The sequence below is a fragment of the Toxorhynchites rutilus genome, chromosome 3, assembly GCF_029784135.1.
Source record: "Toxorhynchites rutilus septentrionalis strain SRP chromosome 3, ASM2978413v1, whole genome shotgun sequence".
NCBI classification, from domain to species: Eukaryota; Metazoa; Arthropoda; class Insecta; order Diptera; family Culicidae; genus Toxorhynchites; species Toxorhynchites rutilus.
In genome coordinates, this window is record NC_073746.1 from 308,898,555 (window position 1) to 308,922,977 (window position 24,423).

General features: G+C 37.4%; 2 protein-coding genes across 3 annotated transcripts in view; both read left to right on the forward strand.

Annotated features, from left to right (window-relative positions):
- Positions 1-24,423, forward strand: part of LOC129778502 (inositol-trisphosphate 3-kinase A) — a 511,575-nt gene that overhangs the window by 19,464 nt on the left and 467,688 nt on the right. The gene's annotated exons all lie outside the window — the stretch shown is intronic.
- Positions 10,764-13,022, forward strand: LOC129778506 (protein fem-1 homolog C-like). Of its 2 annotated transcripts, none has more exons than XM_055785435.1 (2): positions 10,764-10,865; positions 10,986-13,022. In XM_055785435.1, the coding sequence occupies exon 2, from the start codon at positions 11,225-11,227 to the stop codon at positions 12,998-13,000; it is 1,776 nt and encodes a 591-aa protein (XP_055641410.1). In that variant the 5' UTR covers positions 10,764-10,865; positions 10,986-11,224; the 3' UTR covers positions 13,001-13,022. The 2 variants fall into 2 exon arrangements, with proteins under 2 accessions (XP_055641410.1, XP_055641412.1); XM_055785437.1 differs by lacking the exon at positions 10,764-10,865 and having other exon boundaries at positions 10,941-11,068; positions 11,125-13,022.

Below are 24,423 nucleotides of genomic sequence, written 5' to 3' on the forward strand. Positions count from 1 at the left end.
TGACTACCGTATACACATAATTTTACTTCATGGCTATAGCATCATTCAAACCTAGGCTGACCAAATAGTATAAGTATAATAATAGTATATAACAAATAATAACCTTGACTACACACGTAGAGATTGTAGCTGGTTATCGAAATAACAGTCTAAGGGTGGGTTTAGACTAGTGATATATTCGTGTGAAGAAATATGATGAGATTTATAAAAATCGCATCAACTATTTACACTAGCGCGAACTTATATAATGAATATATTCATATTTTCGGTGAATTTACTCACCTGAAGTAGAACTGCATCCAACTTTAGTGATTTCTCACATATTCTCACCCGTTCACATCTATTTTCGGGTGAATAAATCCATCTATAGCTATAGATCTCCCTAATGTAAACCCGCCATAACGAACAGTGATTGGATATGAGTCGAGAGAAGTTGCGAATGAAGTCCCGACTGAAGTACAGACCTTTGAACCATGGTTTTAGGGGAAACCTGGGGATAATCGAGTTCAAGACGATTTGACGGTGATAAGAATTCTAATAAAATCATCAAAATAAACGCCAATATCAGTGACAGATACATCGTTTCTTTTAACAAGACGAATAAATGTTTGAAAGGTCCTCAACTGATGTCTCTAGTTGAAATTGACCATAGTTTTGAGCATCAGTTTTCAGTAAAAATCCCGTAGACACCTTCCTTCTGGAAGAAAATAAGAACACAATTCTTTAAAAATACTAAAAATCTTCTCGATAGAAGGTCCAAGAGAAAGGAATCATGTGTTACCCTGCTCAAGAAATTTAGCATCAAGTTCACCGACGAAATCATAAAAGCTCTTTAATTTTTTCTAGGCGAATCTTGAAAATATGAAGATATTTTTAAAGTTTTACAACGGAGCTTTCAATATCGATTGCATGTTGAAGACAGTGGTATGAAATCTCTGCGAATACAACAATGAAAATTCCAATGTATTCATAAGATGTTCGTTCGAATGAAATTGTTGAAAATATTCATAGTGGAATATGAGGGAATATAAGAATGTTCTATATACTCAAAATACGGTACAAATTGATAAAAAGACGGGACAATCAAAATCGGTCGAAAAAACGGTACTGTCCCGTTAAAACTATACGTTTGGTCAGCCTATTCAAACCGCAAAATTACCTATAGAAAAAAACACCGAAGAGACTCAAGAGAAGAGTGAAAAAATAATTAATTATGTCCAAGAACATTTCCCTCGTAAAAATAATCGAGAAAGTACTGAAAAAAATCAGATGAAGTAATGTTATTATTGATGAAAACAATTGTTGAATCAGGAAAAGATGACAATGAATGAAGATGAAGATGATTGTTTTTTATTTGTAATCTAAAGAAAATCTTTTATATTTATAGCAGAATTACGTCACCTTTTTTTCAATATGGAGGACACCTAGTGGGGTTGTTGTGGATACTGATGTCAGACACAGCTGTTTTGCTTGATACAAGAGAAGAATGGAAGATAGATATCGCAATTTTGAGCATACCGTCTGGTGGAGAGGGCTTGTGTGTTTTTGAACTACATCGATTCTGCATCTGTACTAGAGTGTAAAGCTAAAATTTCAAAACGATAGCGGCATGGGATACGATTCCTCAACATACGTTGAAGATTTAGGTAAACTCGATAGTGGTAGTAAAAATCTGACCCTGGAAGTACATAGCTACGAGTTCAGCGGCGTTGGAAACCATGGCAGATCGGCACGTGGATAGTTGATCGTTGCTCGGCGTCGTCCCTTTTTATCGAATATGGACAAACCCATGACGATACCATAGTGGTATTGCCGAGAGGGGCCCTTCTCTATGTTTAAGGCTAACCTGGCCAGAGGGTTATCGATGGTTCCTAGGGTTAGATGTAGTGGTAGTCCACTAGGCCGAAGGGTGTACCGGTTAACCATCGATGGAACTACGTCCAGACTTCCCGACATTGGACAAACGCCAGTCACACCCCACGTCTGAATCCAAAAAGCTCCGTTTTCGATAGCGGATCTCTCCTGAAAACCTTTCTTATTCAGTACTATTATACAGCACCCATTTTCTGTAAGCCATAGCTAACTCTCTCTCGCAGTGTTTACTGTGTTTTCGTCTGATTTTACAAACATTTAATCAATTTTAATTTGCTTCCCTGCATAGCAAAACTATTTCCTAAAAAAAATGGAAAAGAGGTGACAATATTTGAAAAATATAATACTTCATACAAAAAACTTACTCAACTGTAACAGTTACATAAAGGTTACAGCATTTAGAGTGGTAATCGTGACGCAAATTAGGAGCCAAGGTAGAGATGGGCAAAACCTAGGTAGTGCGGACTGAATCAAAACGGCTGTCAAAAAAGATCCAATTGAAATGTCAAAAGAGATCCAACGATCAGGAGTGTTATTTTTCTTATGATAATCAACACTATAAAAGAGGTATTGTTGTCAGGGGCAAAAATAATGCAAACAATAAAATGAACGAACTACATTTTTCCGTAAATTGTTTAATTAACCATTGCATCTCTGAAAGAGCATCTCAGCCTTTCACTGAGCTACGCCTTTTTAATGTCCCCTCTCTTTGACATAACGTTTTTCCGAACGAAATAAAAACAAACGAAGTCAGAGTCACGTAAATGTTTACTCCTGCGATTTGAAAATATTCCATAAAAAGTGGAAGGAAGAGATGCCAGATGATTTTTAAAAAAAGTCTGTAAAAACATGTGAATGTCTGTTAAAAATGTGGAAAAGTCTGTAAAAGTGTGCAGATCTATAGAAATGTCTTTTAACGTTAATTTTCACATATTCATTAATACTTTGTACATCGTGATGCACGTAAGATTGTATTTTGTATATATATACAGCCATTCCATGCCAAACCAATATAATGGTTCTCAGATCTTCGTCAAAAGTGGTAATATTGTACTTTATCGCAAAACATTAGACTCGTATTTTTTTATTTTTTCATTGGGGTGCCCATTTCCATTTTAGGGTGATCCAAAAAATCATTTTTTTCCACTTTTTCCCAAAATGACTTTTTTCAAAAATTTATAACTTTTGAACCACTTAACCGATTTAGATGATCGGCATATCAAATTGAAGCCAATGAGCTTTAATTGAGAAATATTGAACTTGCAGATAACATGGATCCTATTTTCGTAATTATTGATTGTACTCGTTTTTTAATGTTTTCATGGCTTTGGACTAGGGGGCGCTATATTTTTTTATATTTTTTCTTGAAACGTGAGAATTTTTAACATAAAATATCTCGATATCAGAGATGCTATTTTTTTCGTTTTTGAAATATGATTTTTCAAAACTAATCGATGGTTTGAAAAACAAATTTTACCCATTTTTCCCACTACAAAAACATAACTCTTGAACTATTGGACCGACATGATCAAATTGAAGCTTACGAGCTATTTTTCTTTGGAAAAATATTACTTTTGCGAAAAAATTTAATTTTTGTTTTTGTAATTATTGATTGAGTTATTTTTTCATAGTTTTCTCGTTTAAAGATAGGAGCGCTATATTTTTTTTATATTTTTTATGGAAAGCTGAGGATTATTTACCTAACATATCTCGATATCGGAGATGTTCTAATTATCGTTTTTAAGTTATAAATTTGTAAATTTAACATGTTTTAAGTCTTCGATCAATATTCATATGTGACTAAACTAGAACTATGCTACTAATATCCGTCCCGCAAGTGTGATATTTTTTCAAATTTTGCTTATTGGCTTCCATTTAATACATCGATCATCAAAACCGGTTCAGTAGTTCAAATGTTATGATTTTTTGCAGAAAGTTTATTTTGGACAAAGAGGAAAAAATGATTTTTCGAACCACCGGATTACTTTGAAACATCATATCTAAAAAAACAAAAAAATAGCATCTCTGATATCGAGATATGTTATGTAAAAAATACTCAGCTTTCAAGGAAAAATATAAAAATATAGCGCCCTCTAGTCCAAAGTCACAAAAAAATAAAATAAAGAACGACTACGATCAATAATTACTAAAATATAATTATTTTTTTCGCAAGTTAAATATTTTTTAATAAAAGGCTAAGTCATTAGTTTCAATTTTATATGTCGATCATCTAAATCGATTCAGTGATTCAAAAGTTTTTAATTTTCATTTGTCATTTTTGGGAAAAAGTGGAAAAAATTGATTTTTCGGACCACTTAATAACTTATGTGTTGTAAGTGTGTTTAAATGTTTCAACGATCTACACATACATACATACACATACATACGCGTTGTTAATTTTTATAAAAATCGGTATTTCTTCGTTGATATATTGGACATCCACCAAGGTTTGCGGTCTTGTCGTTGATGAAACTTATAAGAAAATACAGTGTATATTTTCCATCCGCCATGCAAGGCTATACAAGTTTTAGATCCCCACTTAGCCATGAACTATGTCTGTGGTAACAATATCGAACAGTAACCCATATTTCGTCATAAGCAGGCCCGAAAGCGAATGTAAATTGTTGAGAATAGAATGAAAATTTCTATTCGATTTTGTTTTAATACTAAGAAGACATAGTCCTGACCCTAGCCTTACTATTTTTCAATAAATCTCCTTGCATTTCAGCAAAACAATCTTATTTAGAACAAAAAATAATTAACAGAGACAATTTTCGTTCAAGATTTTTCGTTACCTGCAGAGAATGCAATTTTTCATTAATTGTGAATAACCGTATCCTCTCTTTCGTCTGCAATGATGTCAGGGCAAAAGTACGGGTTCCAAACTTCATACACACCAGATGGGCCAACCAGAAAGACTGCCGGGCTGCAGGTTGAGAATCGCTGGTCTAACGTCATGTGTATTGATATAAACTAAATATAATAACTTTTCTGTATTAAAACTGTGGAAAATGTCATATGGTGAGTCGAATATTTTTGATGTGATGAATAGAGCCCTTTTATTTTTCAAAAACCTGTGAAATATTGTTATATCCAAAAAGTCTACAACAAAAACAAAAAGTGTTTTACAGACATGTCTGTAAATTTACAAACATATTTGTAAATCTGGCATCTCTGGTGGTCTAAGAATTTATTGCAAGAAATCGCTTGAAAACATGCATGAATTTGCTTGAAAATGAAGTGGATTGAGTCCGCACCACTTAGGGCAAAACGGTTCATTTCAGCGAGCGGATCAGAGCCATGCGCTCAATGAAAAGAGCCGGCTCATTTGAGCGGCTCGACGGCTCTTTTCAAAAACTGGTTTATTTGGATATTTAAAGAATGGAAGACTTAAAAAATAAGGTTTAATACAAAAATCAGTGCAGAGAAAAGTAAAAATATTACTTTACTGAAGGTTTTCTCTGATATATTTCCATCACAATAATCTTTTTTATTTTTTTATTTATAAACATTATCTTTTCAATGTTATCTGATGAAAGTCTACTACATCTTTCACTGCAAACTTGTCTTGCTTTCAGAAAAACTCGCTCACATGGTACTGAGGTCGCAGGAATACATAATATTTTCCAAAAAAAGATAGAGCCGCGGAGAGATAGATTTCCTTTCATTCCACCAAAACGAAAGGTCGCTTAGTCTCAGCAAATGTGGTTCCTCTAAATGTTTATCTACAATAGATGTTGCAGCTGCTTTTGGATCATGTGAGGATCGAGGATTGCCAACCAATGCATCAAACTCCTCCCATACAGATGACAGCGCTTCATCACTAACGATTGGTGGTAGTTTCGTAGATGTGTATTCTATGGATGTCATTTTAGCATACTTATCAACGACTGGTGTGCATAGTTGTACTTTCTGTATAACCTTGCTGCTTGAAGCGATGATCTAGCAGTATTTATTAGGTTACTAATTCGTCTGACTCAAGAATTGAAGATCGCTTTACCAGCTCCAAAATCAATTCATACAGAGCTTTTTTACTTTTTACTTAGAACTGATTTCACTTGATCCATATAATGTTGATCATGTCGAATTTCAGTCTGGAGAATATAGCAGTTTTCGATAACGACACGGTTTTCTCCCCGTTTTATATCCCAAGTGTTTTCAAAATATTTCGAATGAAATAGGTTTATGATTAACTATATTATATTAGTCAAGTCATTTCATTCGATACCCTTATGCGGGTTGGATTTATCATAAATAACTGTGATCTACTAGTCAAGCCCTTTCATTTGATATCCATATTGATGGGGTTTTGACGAAATTAGTAGTCTGCCATTTTGTAAGGGCCACCATCTTGGATTTCCATTTTACATCAATAACTGTGTCCTAATAGTGAAGTCCTTTCATTAGATACCCATATTGAGGAGGTTATGAAAGAAAAATACATATTTCGCCATTTCAGGGTGGCGGCCATTTTGGATTTACATGTTTCATAAATAACTGTGATCTACTAGTCAAGCGCTTTCATTTGATACCCATATTGATGGGGTTTTGACGAAATTAGTTGTCTGCCATTTTGTAACGTCCGCCATCTTGGATTTCCATTCTACATAAATAACTGTGTCCTACTAGTCAAGTCCTTTTATTAGATACCCATATTTATGGGGTTTCGAGAAAATATGTTATCCACTAAAATTTACAAACATACAAACAGTTGAATGAAACCGCTTAAAAAGCAACATGGGAAACATATATTTCTTCCGTACTGCCGCAAGCCACGGTTCGTCAGAACGAGCGTACGATTCACGGTTCTTTATCAATAAGCCGGCTCTTAAAAGAAACACGGTTCTTTTATGAACCGCAGTCCTTTTTTGAACCGTGGTTCTCAAACGAACGGCTCTTAAATGAACCACGGTTTAAAATGAGCCACGGCTCATAAAAGAACCGTGGGTCTGTTTTGAACCGTGGTTCATTCAAGAGCAGTACATATAAAAGCCGTTCATTTGAGAGCCGCGGCTCATTTTTAAAGAACCGTGGATCGTACGCTCGTTCTGACGTACCGGCTCAAATAGGCTCAAATGAGCGACCCGTGAGCGCTCGCCCATCTCTAAGCCAAGGTATTGCGGAAAGTCGATTCGACCCACGAGGGTAACAACTTCTATCTTCGATGTGCATATCGCAGAGGTTACATCTCTTAGTTACCTTCAACAAGTAGTGCTTGATTCTGAAACACAGCTTTCAGTTTCAATTGAGGGGCTTAGAATGGAAGGGGTGTAAGTGACTTGATCGATTTCTCTTCATCAACCTTTTCTTTAGCTAATAACTCAACTACAAAAACGTTCCATTTTGAGTTTGTTTGTTTCAGTTTGAGTAGAATCCGATAGATGAGGTTTTGACCTATCTTACACATTGTTAAATACAGCTGGGAATGGGTTTGGAGCAAAGTTATGACCAAAAGCGAGAGTCGATGTAGAGTAAACTGACCAGACGTCCCGCGTTAAGCGGGACAGTCCCGCATTTCAACAAAATGTCCCGCGTAAGATTCCGTCCCGCGAAACGTCCCGCATTTCGCAAAAGAAACCAAAATGTTCCGCGATATCGATATATATTTCAATATCACAATTTGATCATGTTGATTTTCTTAAATTGATGAACCTCAAAAAAAAACTTTTATTTGGCAGACTGTTCAAGAGCGCTTCTAATGCATCCTAAGATTAATACGTTGAGCTGGTTCCATCGCACCGACATTGGGCTTTTTGTTTAGAAAGTGTCAACTGGAAGCGGCAGTAACAAAATTGGAGGATGATTTTTATAAAAGTCCCCTATTGATCCGCAGGGGCAACGTGAGTCAGCTCATCTTTGGTCCCCTAGCTCGGTCAGGGCTCAACGTTTTAAATAAGCCGGAAAAACTAGTGTATACACGACAAGAAGAGGCAGAGTTGTTTGATGAAGTATCGTAAATGAAGCGCTGGGCGGTCTTACGGAAGTTGGCCGGAAGCTGAACCATGACCGATGAAAAGATGTATATTGGCGTGTTATTTTACCTTTTCGTGGCTTTGGTGGTCGTCTGTCTCTCTATCTTGGCCATTCGCCCAAAAGTTTTTCATCGGGCGCAGCTGGAGAATGTTGAGAAGGTTGGTGGTCTTCGCGACAACGTTTATCTCCAGCCGATCCATCCTCCAGTGATCTTTTGGCATTATGGGCTGATCCCAGGTTCGGCATAAAGACCACATCACCTTCCCAACTCCGGCAAGCACTTCGTACTATATATCTTCCCGTTCATCATATGACTCGAAAGAAGAGCGGCTTGGACATTCCCTTCACGTCTGTCAGAGAAGGACCTCTTCGAGAACTTGATGTGAATGATATATTCGACTTCATCGCTTACCTGGGGAACGTAAAGTACCCGGTCCCCTGCCATTCGTTGTATTCTAGCATCAAGTACGTCTCGTCTTTCATTATGAGTACGGAAAGAAGTTTTTCACTTCTTTCGCCGGAAAGAAGTTTGTCACCAGCACCTCAAGCTACTCCTTCTAGGTGATTGCCTGCTGCTCAGATACGGCCGGTCTCGTCTGACGCTTCCGCATAAAAATGTCCATTTTGGCCAGATTCTTCTCCACCGTTTGGCCGGTTGCTTCGATCTCCCGGCTTAAGGAGCGGCAAAGAGATGATTTTGTAAATACCAGATCGGCTATATCTGTCGGACACAAAGTGCCTCAGGATGTCCAACTCCTTCGCTGTGGGGTGGAGCTTACAATATGAAAAAAATCATCAAGTTGCTTGACAGTGCTGCTGCTGTGAATCAACAGTCTTGAATCATTTTTGTTGTAGACTTAATAAACGTAAGATATAAAGGAAATTTGTTCCTATAAATTATCTTTCATCGCCATCCGAAATTAGTCCATTTTTTGAATGCATACGTTAACACTAAAATCGATGAAAAATGAATTGGAATTTTCGAGCAATCGAGCATTCGGTAATTTGAAGAAAATTGTAGAATTTGAATCGCGCTTGCCAGGCGTAAATGCTCTGATTGAGCGAATGATTTTCGGGCGTGAACAAAATCTAAACCACCGAAAAATCACAACTGAGTGCCGATACTAAGAAAAAAATAATACTGATCAGTTTAGACTCGCTTAGAAACTGTGTTCACATAACGTTTTGTTTTTTGTGTCCCGCGTTAGACCTCTGACCATGGTCACACTACTTAAAGTACGTTGTCATGACCCTAATTTGAATTATTTTCTATAGACGTTTAGATATTCTCAAAAAAACTTGTCATTATAATATAAAATTATCTCAAAACATATTTTTTATGACGTTTTTTCACCACTTGCAGGCAATGATTATTTTCACTTACATAGAGTACTAATTTGATTAAGGAAAAATCATGTTCATTCATAATTTTCATTTTAAAAGTGTATTCATACCTTCTGCAAATCCATACTGTCATGCCTATTCCCCAATATTCCCCTGGTGGTTCTTTTTTCCACTCCGCTAAACTGTCATCTCAAACAAAAACAAATGGATCATACAACTGGTGAGTATGAAATATATTTCGGCTTTTTAAATATTAATTATTTTATCTTGTCTTATCAGCCATGAATACATTCGACTCGTTTGCTTCCATCAATCGGTAAGTGAGAAAGATGATTTCTCCCATCACCACAGTACGGATTTCCACTTCTATCACAGCAGCCAACAACATCCGTTTTCCTGCAGCAGTAACCTCCAACCCCTGTTGGCAATGCCGGGGGACAGCATCAACAGCAGCAGCAGCAGAATTTGACCATGGTATGGTATTGCGAAGAACTTTCCCCATTAGAGGTTCCGTGCTTCGCGCACATTCAAAAATCCTCTTCAGACACGAAAACTCAACGACAAGGAGGTATTTATCAACTTGCTCAGCTGAATTACCACCCGGAGGAACCCGAATACACTGATTCCGTTGTATAGTAGAATGAAAATAGGCGAGGTAAGCGAACGTAATCGCATGATATTTTAATATTCGCATTTTTATCCGGATCATACAACTGGTGAGTAGGGAATTCATTTCTGCTTTTCATTTACTAATCATTTTATTTTGTTTCAGCTATGAATACATCCTCAATCAATCGGCGAGTGAGAAAGATGATTTCCCTCATCACCACATTGCTTATTTCCACTTCTGTCACACCAGCCAACAGCATCAGCTTTCCCGCAGCAGTATCCTTTAAGTCCAGGGTGCTATTCCGGGGAACAGCATCAACAGCAACAGCAGGTCCTGGCCATCGATAGTATTTCGAGCAATTTTCCCCATCGGAGATCCCGTGCTTCACGCACATTGAAGAATCCTCCTCAGCCACATATCTGTGTCATCAAGGGCAAGGAGGTATTCATCAATGTACTCAGTCGTATTTGAATCGTCAATCCAGACAACCCGGATGCACCGATTCCATTATATACCTTATTTTTATTATACATGGATTCTTATTATTTTTTTTCAAAAAAATGATTAAAATCGATCAATGTATTTCCTTTTCATTTTCAATAACAAACCAATACAAACAAGCAGCAAGCAGTGCTGAAAGCAGCGCTGCAAGCAGGTCGACGCCTTGCACATGTTGGCGAAAAAGTGGCGTCAAGTTGTTCGATGAATGCATATGAAAGGTCGATAACTCGATTGCAAGGTGGCAGCATTCGAGGTCGATTGTTGACATTTCATCGACCCGATCTTGGCAGGCATAACGGAATGAGGGTGGGAACCCACTGTACCGTTACCACCGGTTACAGGTGAACTCCGGTTAGGCCTTCACAAATAAAAGTTCAATGTTTATGGGAGAAACGTCATTCCAAGGATGAAGAAAAAGACGAAAATAAACAATAGTTGGATAGAGTGAATTGAATTAATATTCGTCAAGGCTGATTTAGACGATGCCAGTCAGCGCTCTAGTTGAAGTATCCAGTGAACAGATTACAGACAATCTGTTCAAGTTACTTGTACCAGTATCGAACAAGTAATTGGCCTCTAACCTGAACAGAGTGTCTGTTCTCTATTCACTGGATACTTCAACTAGAGCGCTGACTGGCATCGTCTAAATCAGCCTTCAAATTATCCATTTTTGTATATTTATTAGGTAGATGCCTTAGATGGGGGTATCAAATCTGTTGCCTGGAACAACTTAAATCATAGGTCGCTTCCGATCATACATGTCAGCGGGTATAATTTCTTCCGAGATTGTATTGTGGGTAGATTTTACAATCTCATATATATAGAGCCTAGACCTTGGTGGTAAAGTCAGTGTGTTTTCGAACAACAATCAAAGTGTTTACAACCGATACTTCGTACTGAAAGTATTTTTTCATACAAAACACAATGACCAGCCAAAAAATGTCAACCATGAACCAGATCAGCAACGACTTGATAGCGGAATGCAAGGCAATAATAGATGATCATAGTTTCCTGTCCCGCGATCTAACGGATCGAATTGGGAGCCTGCCACTTGGTATCCGTAAGACAGTGGTGGATAGACAACCGGAGGGGGAATGTTCACCTCTCTTCATCGCCTGCAACCAAGGGAACATCCGTATCATCGAATATTTGATAACAGTGTGCGCTGCCAGCAGCGATCAAACGAGTTACCACGTGAGTGAGGACGGACTGATGGGCAATATAACCCCCTTGGGTAATGCTTGTGCATCCGGAAATATCCTAGTCGTTCAACGTCTTTTGAGGTTGGGTTGTGATGTTGAAGGGCCCTTCGAGGATGGATTAACTCCGCTACAAATAGCTTGCCGTTGGAGTAACCTGACAGTAGTCCAGGAGTTGATTGAAAATGGAGCTGACTTACGGAAACAGAGCTACGATGGTACAACATGTCTAATGAATGCGGCCCAGTCGATGCCATTAATGAGTTATCTGCTCAACAATGGAGCAGATGTCAATGTATGTAATATTTACAACAGAACCGCTCTTCATTGCAGTATCGAAAGACGGAGCTTCGAATCAACTTGTCTACTGTTGGAACATGGAGCCGATCCATTCGTTCAAAACTCCGACGGAGATGATGCTCTTCAGACTGCGTGCATCTATGGAGAAATTGAAACTGCAGATTTCCTCATGCAACACTTCGAATACTCAGCCGAAAGGCAGGCTGATGCATACGAACTCATCGGTTCCTCACTCATTGATAGATTTTCCGACAGACAATTGACCTTAAAGTATTGGCAGAAAGCTCATCACATTCGATCGAATGGGACTAGCTACCTTCAGAAGAGACCACAACCTCCATCCAGATTTGCATTCCGAGACGCATTTGAGTTTACTACAAGCGAAGAACTGGATGAAATTGCCGCGGATGATGACGCTTTACGGATGCAAAGTATGCTGATTTGTGATAGGATTTTAGGAATAGAGCACGATGAAACTTTGCGACGACTGATGCGATGGGGTTTCGAGTACGAGTGTAACTCGAACTCTGAGAAGTGTATTGATCTTTGGATATTGGCGCTGAAGGGTCGAATTGATAAGTATTCAATTTTGCTTTGCGAAACCAATGAAACGGCCCAAACCATCGTAAGGCTGATGACGAAAATATTGGAAGAACGGGATGATGATGCTGATATTGATGATCTGACACTATTCGAGGGTGCATTAACAGTATTCAAAATGTTGGCATCAAATGTCATTGAGACAAGCTATCTGTTGGATGTTCAACCGGTTCATTTGCTGCAGCAGCAAAATTATGATCAGACCATTCAATGCCTAACGCATCTCATGCATGTCCTACTCAGCACTTCCTTCTGCGAAGATGACGATGAATTGATTGAAAACGAAGTTCGGGAGTTGATTCAGATAAGATGTTCGATAAACAAAGATACGCTGCTGCATCTTGCCGTTAGCAGTTCGAATGTGTTAACGAGAGGATATTTGAGGGGAGACAACAGTGCGCCGTCGATATTCCCCAGTTTAGAGGTGACGGAGCTGCTGATAGGATGTGGAGCAGATGTCAATGCATACAATGAAACGAATTGCACACCCCTTCTCATCGCTTCAATGGATTCCAACAGTGACAGGGAGGTCGTTGAAACTTTGCTCGATCATGGTGCCCGCTACAACGCGATCGAGTATTTTTTATCTGTTTATATTTGAGTTCATGTTAGTGGGTACCGATAGAATTTTGTTGTAACTATTAACAAAAATACAAAACAGTAAAGAACAAACTATTTTTTTAAACTGGTATGTTAATCCGAATTTCAAACAAGTTTATCAAAGAACAATGTAATATAATAGCCCTACAAAAATAACAAATAACAACTCAGTCCAACATTTCTTTACCCTCCACAATATCATTCATTGGTTGGCTCAACGTGTTAAGATGTAAAAAATAGATGCTGAGAATTTTTCTTTCGAAGCTTATTGCTTTTCAACTTTCCAACAATGATGAAATATTTGCGCGATTTTTTGTGTACTTTTCCGATAACCAATCCGAACGAAGCTTGGCGGTGGAAATTGCGTTACAATACATTTGACCTGGATCAAAATTCCAAAATCGTTGGATTTGGTTAAATCGAACGTGTGTAGCTTGAGCTTTGGATTGAGCTTAGATAGACTACACAGTTCGTAGTTGTTCTCCGTGTAAGGATACACCCTGTCCTGATTCAGCAGGACATGTCCTGATTTTGCTTTTGCTTTTGGGGAGTCCTGATCTATTTTTCATATTCTAGCATTTGTCCTGATTTTTATAAGAAATTCAATTTTATTGACGAATCACGATCAGGGCCTTAAATTATGTTTAGGCTCGTTGAAAATGCAACAAGTTGATAAGTTTTTAAACGCAAGCAAGCGTTTGGTTTTTAAGATACGATTTTTCAAACTTAACCGATGGTTCGAAAAAACAATTTTTTCACTTTTTCATCATTTTTGAGAAAAGTCATTTTTGGGAAAAAGTTGAAAAAATTTTTTTTTCGGACCACCCTAAAATGGAATTCCATGCCAAACCACTATATCGGTTTGGCATGGAATGGCTGTACTTTTTTTTTTCGCTGCACTAGAAATATTGTATTAATTTTTGCATAACCAAAGGCACAATAAAGTGAGTTTACAAGGCAGCGGTAAACAGTATTTTTGGGGTTGGTAGCGGCAACTAGCAAGTAGTATTGCCACCAATTGTTTCAACTGATTCAATGGTTTATTGCTGATCAATGGTAGTTATGTGTTATTCCTCATGTAAGGATTATGTTCTTTGAAGTTTGAGTCTATTCGTTGCCTAGTTTCCACGACCTTATAAAGGGTTAGTTCCACTTTTACGGAACGACAATCGCACTTTTACCTGTTAAACTGAAACTGACATGTAACAGATTCAAATGATAACGCATTCGAGCAGTTTCAAGCTTCAAGTGAAAGCGTTTTCTTTCGAATACAAAAAAAAACGACAGCAAAATAGAACGAAATTGAAAAATCGATGTTTCAATGTAAGTAGAGAATATTCACAATCGAAAATGATTCTGGCCGAAGAGAAAGGAAGATTTAAAAAAATCATTCTCATCTTTCTGTTTCGAAATTGTAAAGCCCTGATCATAAATCGTTTAGTTTTTTTTTGTACCTTGTTTTTAAGTAATTTTTTTTGACGTAGGATTATGTCTATCGTGAAAACATTGGGGTAGATATTGAAAAACGAAAAATTTGCCGCATCGCGAAAATTGTCCAATTTCAAGCGCTTTTTACTCAATCATTTGCTGATGGATTTTCGAGCTATTTCCATCAATCGATTTGAGCACTCCCTAATAATTTAATACAATGAAGAAAATTATATATTTCATGAAGCTAACCATCGAACAATTGAAAAATGTTAAGCATTATCTACACGAAGAACCACCAGCAATCTGTGCTCTCCCAGTTGTGCATTGGTTTGATTTTCTGCTGCGATAAATCCCACATTTTGATTGGACCAATTTGCGCTCCCCCAGTTCTCATCTCATTTCCTTTCGGTATCTTTTATTGTGCATCATCCAACGACTAATCACCTTTATTCTGGCATCATCGCTCGAGTGTACTACTGGTGGAGGGAGCAAACAATACTCAGCAATCAAACTAAACGCTCCTTTTCAGGGCTATCGAATAATTATCAAAGAGTTTAATCATGGGTTTTTTCATACACACTCAAAATAAATTTGCAATAACAGCTTAATGTAATCCTACATCATGTGCCGTCGTTTCTCGGATACAACCCTCTTTTTGTTGGAGTCTGAAATTTTTAAGTGTCTAAACGGAAGGATAACGACGAATTGCGCTGGAAGTACCTTTGTCTCACAGAAAGACGAGTGATTATGAGACAAAGTGCAACATATGTGATTTGTAATTGTCGGTGGTCAATAACGGTATGTGCATTTTGTAATGTTGTTGAAACAGAAGTTTGGAATCCACAATGAACCATTACAGCTAAATCTGATTTGGAAATGCATATCTTCTTCTTCTTCTTCAATGGCACCAACGTTCCTAGAGGAACTTCGCCGTCTCAACGTAGTATTACTTGCGTCATTTTTATTAGTACTTAGTTGAGATTTCTATGCCAAATAACACGCCTTGAATGCATTCCTGAGTGGCAAGCTCTAGAATACGCGTGATCACAGTGCAAGTCGGAGGAAATTTCTTTCACGAAAAATTCCCCCGACCAGAACGGGAATGGAACCCGAACACCCGGCATGTTAGTTATGACACTAACCACTCGGCCAAGGGAGCACACTAATGCATGGAAATGCATATCCAAGCCCCGAATATAGCATGAATATTCAATTGGTATGCACTTCCAAATCCATGCTGAATTATGTGATTTAAAAATTACATTGTTGAGAAGCTTTTGGCCTGCATAAGGAACTCTTACGTTACATACATCATAAAAGATTCGAATCTATGGATTGTCTCCTGCACTGTTGCGCATGATGTTTGATGACTCGGAAACCGCCCGAAAATCTCCTGTTGTCGTACAGACCAGAAACCATCACCTCGGGATTATTTTCACCACATGGATCGCCCTAGAAACATTTGAGTATTTTGGGCTCTTGAAGTGCAAATCACATACAACGTGTTTTTATTTGTTTGAATCTCAAAAGAATGATAATGGTTTGGTGATAATCGTAGCTGTGATGCCATCTGGGATACCAGATGGTGTCCCTATCTCCGTGATTGATCTGAACCAGCAAAATTGCTCAAAGAATACACCGAATGACGTTTGGGAGTAGCAAATCGTTCTCATTGTGCAAGTTTCGGTGATTCGAGCATTTAATAGTTAGTAACGTCGCCGGCAGTCATCAGGGGAAGGGAAGGAATGTTAGTATGATATTCGCGGCCAGAATGGTCGCCTCTATAGCGTGGTTCCCATGTGATTATCATGGAAGGAAAAATGCTAGTGGGAATGGGTAAGAAGAATTAGGATTCCCTGTGGTGACTGATGTGTTTCTGAAAACGTGAACTCTCATCTATTCGGGGATGCGAAATTTCAAAAATCGGACGGATCGAAGTATATAAAAATTCTTAAATTTCCGAGAGAAATAAAAAGAATTTCCCATAATCATATTAGGTTGGGGAAAAAGTAATCCATTAGTTTTAGGTAAAATTCAAAACTATTTTTAATATGCTTCGGATTGTCCGATCGTGGTCAAATATGCACCGTTTTGTTGTTAAATTTGTTGCCATTCTAAAATTTGTTTCATAATGTCTCTATCATAGAGTTATTGGTCCTTATGGGCGAAAAACTCTAGCAATAGATTTTTACAATCTTCTCTTGATCCCAATTTCTGATCATTCTGGAAATTTTGCAATGCGAGAAAAATGTGGTAATCGCTTGGTGCCAGGTTCGGATTATATGGTAGATGCATCAAAACATGCCTTGGAATTGTGTGGCCTTGCGTTGTCCTGATGGAACACAACTCCTCTTCTGTTGGCCAATTCTGGACCTTTCCGGTCAATCACTAGCTTCTAACAGTCCATTTGTTGACAGTAGAGATTTAAGCGTATTGCACTAAAAAAATATTATTTTTTTCAAATTTAAAAACCCGTATTTCACTGTTGCAGTATCGGTACCATAAACACCATTCACAATTTCAGCGGCCTGGCTTGCATTTTCGCATTTATAAAAGAAAAAGTGTGAAATGTACCGAATTTTCTCTTTGTTGACCTACATAGTTATCATCCTGTAACTCAAAACTGAATGGAACAATAAATAAACAGCAAAAGCGTGAAATGTTACCTTTACAACGAGCCTAAATTTGAAATTGTATGATCGATATTACGCGAGATATTGATCACTAAAACCAGCTACCGAGAAAATAATGGATAACTTTTTCCCCGACCTAATATAAATAAGGAGGGAAGATAGCGAAAGGGGGGGGAATATTTGCGCTAGGGTATGAATGATGGAACTTTGCTGAGCCCAATTTTCAGATTTTTTTTTTATTCGAAGCAGTTAACATCGCTTGTTTTCCGTCATCATAAGGGCTTCGTTGGTGCCTCTGACATTGCATCAATGCATTGAACTGACGCTATGGCGAAGCAGGCGTTTAGGTTGTGCGCCACATAATCATCCGAAGAATATTAAGCTAAACCATAGTGAATGTCGTGTTAAAATGGTGTGCTTTCAACAAGGATGGCATTTGCGCTAATCTTCATCATAAAGAAACAATGCAACTCTTTTCGAGGTTATTGAGATTAACAGACAGTATTTATTTCATTTATCTAGTCACCAAGAGAGTAAATGTCGTTCTGGAATTTTGAATGTGATTGAGTTTCGCTTGCCAGTAGCAAAGCTTTCTCCACTAAGGAGAACAATTGCGCTTATCACGAGCATGTGAAAGTAATGCAACTTTTTTCGAGGCCAGTAATATGAACACAAGTGTTTCTTTTGAGAATATCGCAAAATGATGAGAAGTGTTGGTATTCTTAGTCGCTTCGAGCCACCAATGTATGGCTCTGTATGCATTCTATGTTGAACGCTTATTTGGTGCTGATTAGTTTTCGTTGTACGAACGATGGCTAGACGTGCGATTTCACTGAGACAATAATAAATAACATTCTTGAAAAAAATTTGTTTTGCCATTTTCAAAAAGTAGCCTAAGGTAAACGATGTTGGTTTGTCCAATCGAAAATATGATCATGGTTTGTCCACTTTTTTGAATCCTCTAATTCAGCGCATCTGTGTCAAATCAGGTATTCGAATGCATCAAAAGATATAAATAAAATGGTCTTTTTCATGATTTACAGTAGTTTTATAATATTCTGAACATTAATATAACGTTAATTAAGCTGACCCGGTAAACTTCGTCCCGCCCAAAATTTGTGTTTTGTTATCAATGCCTTCAAACATCCACGTTTTCTTACTATGAGCAAGTTCATGAGTCCAATCGCAGAACTGTTCACTGATTGATCTTCTAATCGACCCCGTTGAATTTAACTGTGACTATAAAATTCGTAGTATTTCTAACAAAACTCATCATTATAATATCCGATTATTTTCAGACACAATTCTCGTTCGAGATTTTTAAACCACTTGCAGATAACATGTTTCTCCGTTACATGGAATAAATGTTTTATACAGAAAATATGATAGAATAAAGACAGTCCTAAATGGTTCAATTTCTTCGAGTTCTGCTCTTATCCACACTTATCCGGAGATCCTTTTTTTTTGTATAGATAGAAGAAGATATAGGAGTGCGTTTCACCACATTAAAATCCATTTCCAGTTTCGCACAAAGATCAATTTCGCTAGCTCGAGTAATGCAGAAATTTGTGTATATATATATATATATATATATATATATATATATATATATATATATATATAGATATAGATTTTTACGGTTTCACATGGGTTAAAGGATTATAAAATCCACATTTTGTTGCTGTCAATGCGCCCCTCATCTGAGCTAACCTTTAACCAATCACCAGATGATTATTTGGCACGTATTCAGACCTTTTCTACAAATATTATAAACATCATGCTTACACACCATTTTCGCGCATAGCAAAAATAAAGTTTCTCTGTGTTGAGTGTGTTTAGGTGAACACTTTTAAAATGCCCAAGAAAATGCAATATTCTGAAGAAAGCCTTAATTATGAATGGATATTATATTGACCCAACCGCTCAGCTCAGTAAGCCCAAACAATGATAAACGCAACATCTACTTGAAAATTTGATTTTTTCATTCAAAAATGGTGATTTCTAAAACCGGACAAACTATGATCATTTTTTGGACAAACCTTGATCATAATTTGTCTTTGAGGAAAATCGTTAAAACATAAAAATTTGAATAATTTCAACGCCTTAGTACTTAGTACAGGTCGGACTCGATTATCCGACCTGTATTAGCAACTACAGACTTGGGGCTTTTCAACAAACCCAAACGTATTGATTATATGTGATTTTCATAAAGAAAAATCGGTTTGCATTTACTAGTTGCGTGAAAACACCCTAAATCGGATATACCAAGATCATTTACCCTAATTGTTTTTGGAATATTTCAAGTATGCAAAGTTGCTTAAAAGTCCTATGTGGCAGGAAAAAATTTAAAATGCCCAAGAAAAGGCAATATTCTGAAGAAAGCCTTAATTATGAATGGATATTATATTGACCCAACCGCTCAGCTTAGTAAGCCCAAACAATGATAAACGCAACATCTACTTGAAAATTTGATTTTTTCATTCAAAAATGGTGATTTCTAAAACCGGACAAACTATGATCATTTTTTGGACAAACCTTGATCATAATTTGTCTTTGAGGAAAATCGTTAAAACATAAAAATTTGAATAATTTCAACGCCTTAGTACTTAGTACAGGTCGGACTCGATTATCCGGGATTCGATTATCCGGAATTTTAGACTCGATTATCCGGAGTATTTTATTTTTGATTTTCGGAAATTTGGAATAATTTGTATAATAGTTCTATATTGAATAGCTAATATGGGTATCAAAAGAAAGGGCTTGACTATAGAATGCAGTTATTTATGAAAAATAAAAACCCAAGATGGCGGCCACTACAAAATGGCGGATTACATATTTTCTCGGAACCCTATCAATATGGGTATCAAACGAAAGGGCTTGACTAGTAGAACATAGTTATTTATGAAAAATGAAAATCCAAAATGGCCGCCACCACAAAATGGTGTCATATATATTTTTTTCACAACCCCATCAATATGGGTATCAAATGAAAGGGCTTGACTAGTAGAATACAGTTATTTATGAAAAATGCAAATCTAAGATGACGGCCACTACAAAAATGGCGGATTGCGTATTTTCTCAGAACCCCATCAATATGGGTATCAAATGAGAAGGCTTGACTAGTAGAACACAGGTACTAATGAAAAATGCCCAAAAATGTATCAAAAGAAAGTTCTCGACTAGTAGAACATAGCAGATAATGAAAAATCCAATTTCAAGATGGCCGCAGTCCCCAAACAACTAATTACTTTTTGAATGGTTTCATTCAGCTTGACCTGTTTCTATGTGTGTTTGAATGTTTGTTGGGTTGCCCCACATTAATAGAAATTTGACCCCGTTCCTGTTGAATGATTAATCTGAAATTTGGAACATACATTATATTCTACTGTCATTATAAAACTGCGTTTTCCATGATCTTGAAAAATTCGATTTGGCCGCCGCAAAAAAAGGCCGAATGGCTTGATTTGTAGAATACACTACACTATGAACAACATAAATTCGAAAAGTCGCCGCCACAAAATGGTCGACTATGTATTTTTTGCAATTCCCTTTAATATTGGTATCAAATGAAATGATTTGACTGACAGAATACAGTACAGGTCGGACTCGATTATATGTGATTCGATTATATACAATTTTGGACTCGATTATATTCAGTTTGGAAAAAAATATTTTTTTTATATTTCAAATATGGTTTATTTCATGAAGAAATATAACTTTTCAACGTTAAGGTGAAGTTTGAGTGTCTATTACTGTACAGTGGGGTAAACATCGTGATTTTTGAAGGTTTTGCTTGAATTTTCACCAGGAATTGTTTATATCGATATTTCAGCCAAATTAAGAAAGACAGAAGTTGTGCGTCAAAGAACAAATTGTGGAGCGTTGAAAGACCTTCATTTTAATTGATAGAAACAATCTAGTTTCATAAAAAATTTTAGGATAAAATTAATAATAACACATTGAAAATTATTAACTTTTAAGTGTTTCACTTCCAAAACGTTATTAAAATGCACTAATTTAGTTGTTCCATTACTATATCCTGTACTAAATTTTCTCATCTTTCAAATGGAAGCATCAGAATCGTCTTCCGTAGCGTACTTTTTAATGTAGAGCCAGTTTGAAGCCACAGAGTCCGGAACAAAAAAAAAAATCTGTAAAGTTCTGTAACTCTGTCATTGTTGAAATTCGAACATATGCGTAGGAGGATTTTTTTCATCAAATATGATCGTCTATCACCTCCTGAGAGAATCTGGATAAATTATTTTTTTCATGTGAGAAAGGTGTTTTCTAACTTTAAGGGGATGAATCAAAAATCAAATTCCTCTTTTATTTTCAAAAAACGATAAATACATGCAAAAAAACAAATAAAGAAAAAACAATTGTTTTGACTCGATTATCCGGAGGATTCGATTATCCGGAGTGAAAAAAAAAATCAATACTCCGGATAATCGAGTCCGACCTGTATTAGCAACTACAGACTTGGGGCTTTTCAACAAACCCAAACGTATTGATTATATGTGATTTTCATAAAGACAAATCGGTTTGCATTTACTAGTTGCGTGAAAACACCCTAAATCGGATATACCAAGATCATTTACCCTAATTGTTTTTGGCATATTTCAAGTATGCAAAGTTGCTTAAAAGTCCTATGTGGCAGGACAAATGCGCAATCGATTTCCCAGAGGAGGGAGATGTGTCAAACCATCATAGAAACATTTCCCCTAAAACCTCCACAGTGAGTCATCGGAAGATTGTGTGCTGTCCCAAAAAATCTAATAGGTGATGAACGGTAGATCTGGAAACTAAACCACCACTCTGAAAAATAACAATGATTTTCCTCGAATATCATATCTCGCAACGCAAGCGCAAAACAGTTCTCCGAAATCAGTACCAAACACAAATGATATCACTAACGTGAAGATCGTGATGAAGACATCCGACCAATTGGACTCCATTTTGGGGGAGTAAAGGCAGCAGGAAGACTCCAGCGAAACAATTGATCGTACACAGTTCAAATCAAATCAAATCAATCAACTTGCATTCAGTGCCGATCGTCGCCGTAAAGCAATTAGTATTGCCCTCACTTGGTCGTCTGTCCGCTCACTTATTGACGTTTGTACAAAAATAAAATAAAATAAACAAATTGACAAAACGCAAACATTTATGCATTCTTGCGCGCTCCGTAGCCAATTGCCTGCCACCACCTACGCGAATTCCGCGATTCTCCTCCTCATCTCGGTTCCATTCATTTCGAGCCGATTCATCGTTTCGCGAATGTTGTTTCAAAATAGAATTAAGCTACTTTGCGTGTTTTCGCTCCTGTGTTGTGATTTGGCCACATCGATGGGAGGTCCTCCGTTCTGTGTGGGGCGCTATTGCCATATGAGCGATCACACTGCCATATCGTCATATTGCTGCGTTTGCCGTCAATCCAATCCGAGCGGTTAATAGTAGCTGTCAATCAATCGAAGCCCGTTGCTCGTAGAGGATTGGCGTGATGGCGTACTCTACCGCTGCAGGTTCGGTCAGTGTGTAATTTTTCTGTGACGATGCAAAGTCGATAATTACTGTTGACGGTTTCGATTTAAACGTGATCGGGGTGCCGTTTGTTTCACTTGGTACTCGCGTTGGGTGGTCCAACGGTGACAAAAGTAGGTCTTATTGCTGATGAAAGTGGAAATAACGTAACACAGTTTCGAAACGGGGAAGGTAGTAATGGCTGTGTTGTTCACTTTGAAGCATTCAATACAATGTCTGGCGTTTGTTTTCGTTTTATTAAGCTTTACTTCCCCTTCCCTGGAGCTAATTTATTCATAATTTAGCTCAATTCTTCTGTCGAGAAGTTTGCTACACAGCGGCCATTTTTTTCACTGACCTCTCTTCACTCTCTCCAGCTCAGACACAATGGTACAATGGATTAACTATAATTGCCTAATTTAAAGAATTATCATCTGCATTTCATGAACACAGCTATCAATTACAGCATAAACGATGTCATGCCGAGAAGTGTTTATCCGCGATCTCGTCTCGTTTAGTTCTCATCTTACGAAGAGTTCAGCTTAGGTGAAATTCAAATAATCAATAACGACGCAGATCACGTCCCTACAGTCATTAGGGGAAGGGAAAGAATGTTAGTATAATAAGCGCGGTAAGAGGGGTTGTGTATAATATATAAATATTTCGAAAATTTAACACTCAGCAACGGAAGGTGCAACCATGAGCAACGTAGGAAGGCAATCGACAGAAAACCACTATAATAAAATGTATCGAAAATACACTCTGTCCAACTACTATAAGACCAGGTGATGATCTTGCTGCTTTGTGTCATTGTAAACAAACAATGATTCAATTTATATTCTAGTGTGTAGGTATTGGTGTCTACCATACACTGTATGATTTTCATATGTGTGTGTGCAAGCGCTGAGCGTAAACGAATGTTTTCGTATTTTCAACTGTCAAGTATCTATAAGACCTGTTACATTTTCCGTTGTTTTAGTTGTTTCGATCAATGAAATCTGGCGAATGGCGAAGGGAAAAGTCCTCACGGAGAGAGAAGAAAGACACATCGATGCATTTCACCAAGAAAATGTTGGAGTCAGAGAAATTTCTCGTTGGATTGGACGATCCCATCAAGTAGTGGTCAATTATTTGGCGAATTCATAAGGATACGGTAAGAAGGGGAGAGCTCCACATAAATCGAAGCTCTCTGACCGGGATAAGCGAAGAATAGCTAGAACAGGTTCGAATACCTCAAAATCGCATGTGCAAATAAAGCAATATTTCAACTACTAAACTGCTCGGGTGACAATTCGTCAAATTTTGGTAAAAAATCCTCACATAAAGAGGGCTTAAAAAATTAAAATTTCTTATCTTACACATCGGAAGACGTCTGAGTTTTGCCAAAGCTCACATGAACCGACAGTGGGACATGGTATGTTGTGACAAAGAATTTTTCAAAACGAATACATTTTGCTATATATCATAACGAAAAGTTCTTCAATGTATAGATTATCTTCACTGACAAAAAAAGGTTCAATTTGGATGGTCCTCATGGTTTCAACGGGTACTGGCGTGATTTACGAAAGAAGGAACAGTATTTTTCAACCAGGAATTTTGGTGGAAACTCGTGCATGGTTTGGGCGGGATTCTGTACAACCGGAAAGCTCAAGATAGCTTCACATCATTCGAGGACTACACACATGTTCTGGAATCCTCTTTCCTACCGTTTTTGCGTGGATATCGTCATAAAAAAAATCACATTCCAGCAAAACAATGCTACTATTCATACCAGCAAGTAAACTAAGCAATGGATTAAGGACCAAAAACTTATTTTTTTGGACCGGCCGGCTCGCTCTTCAGA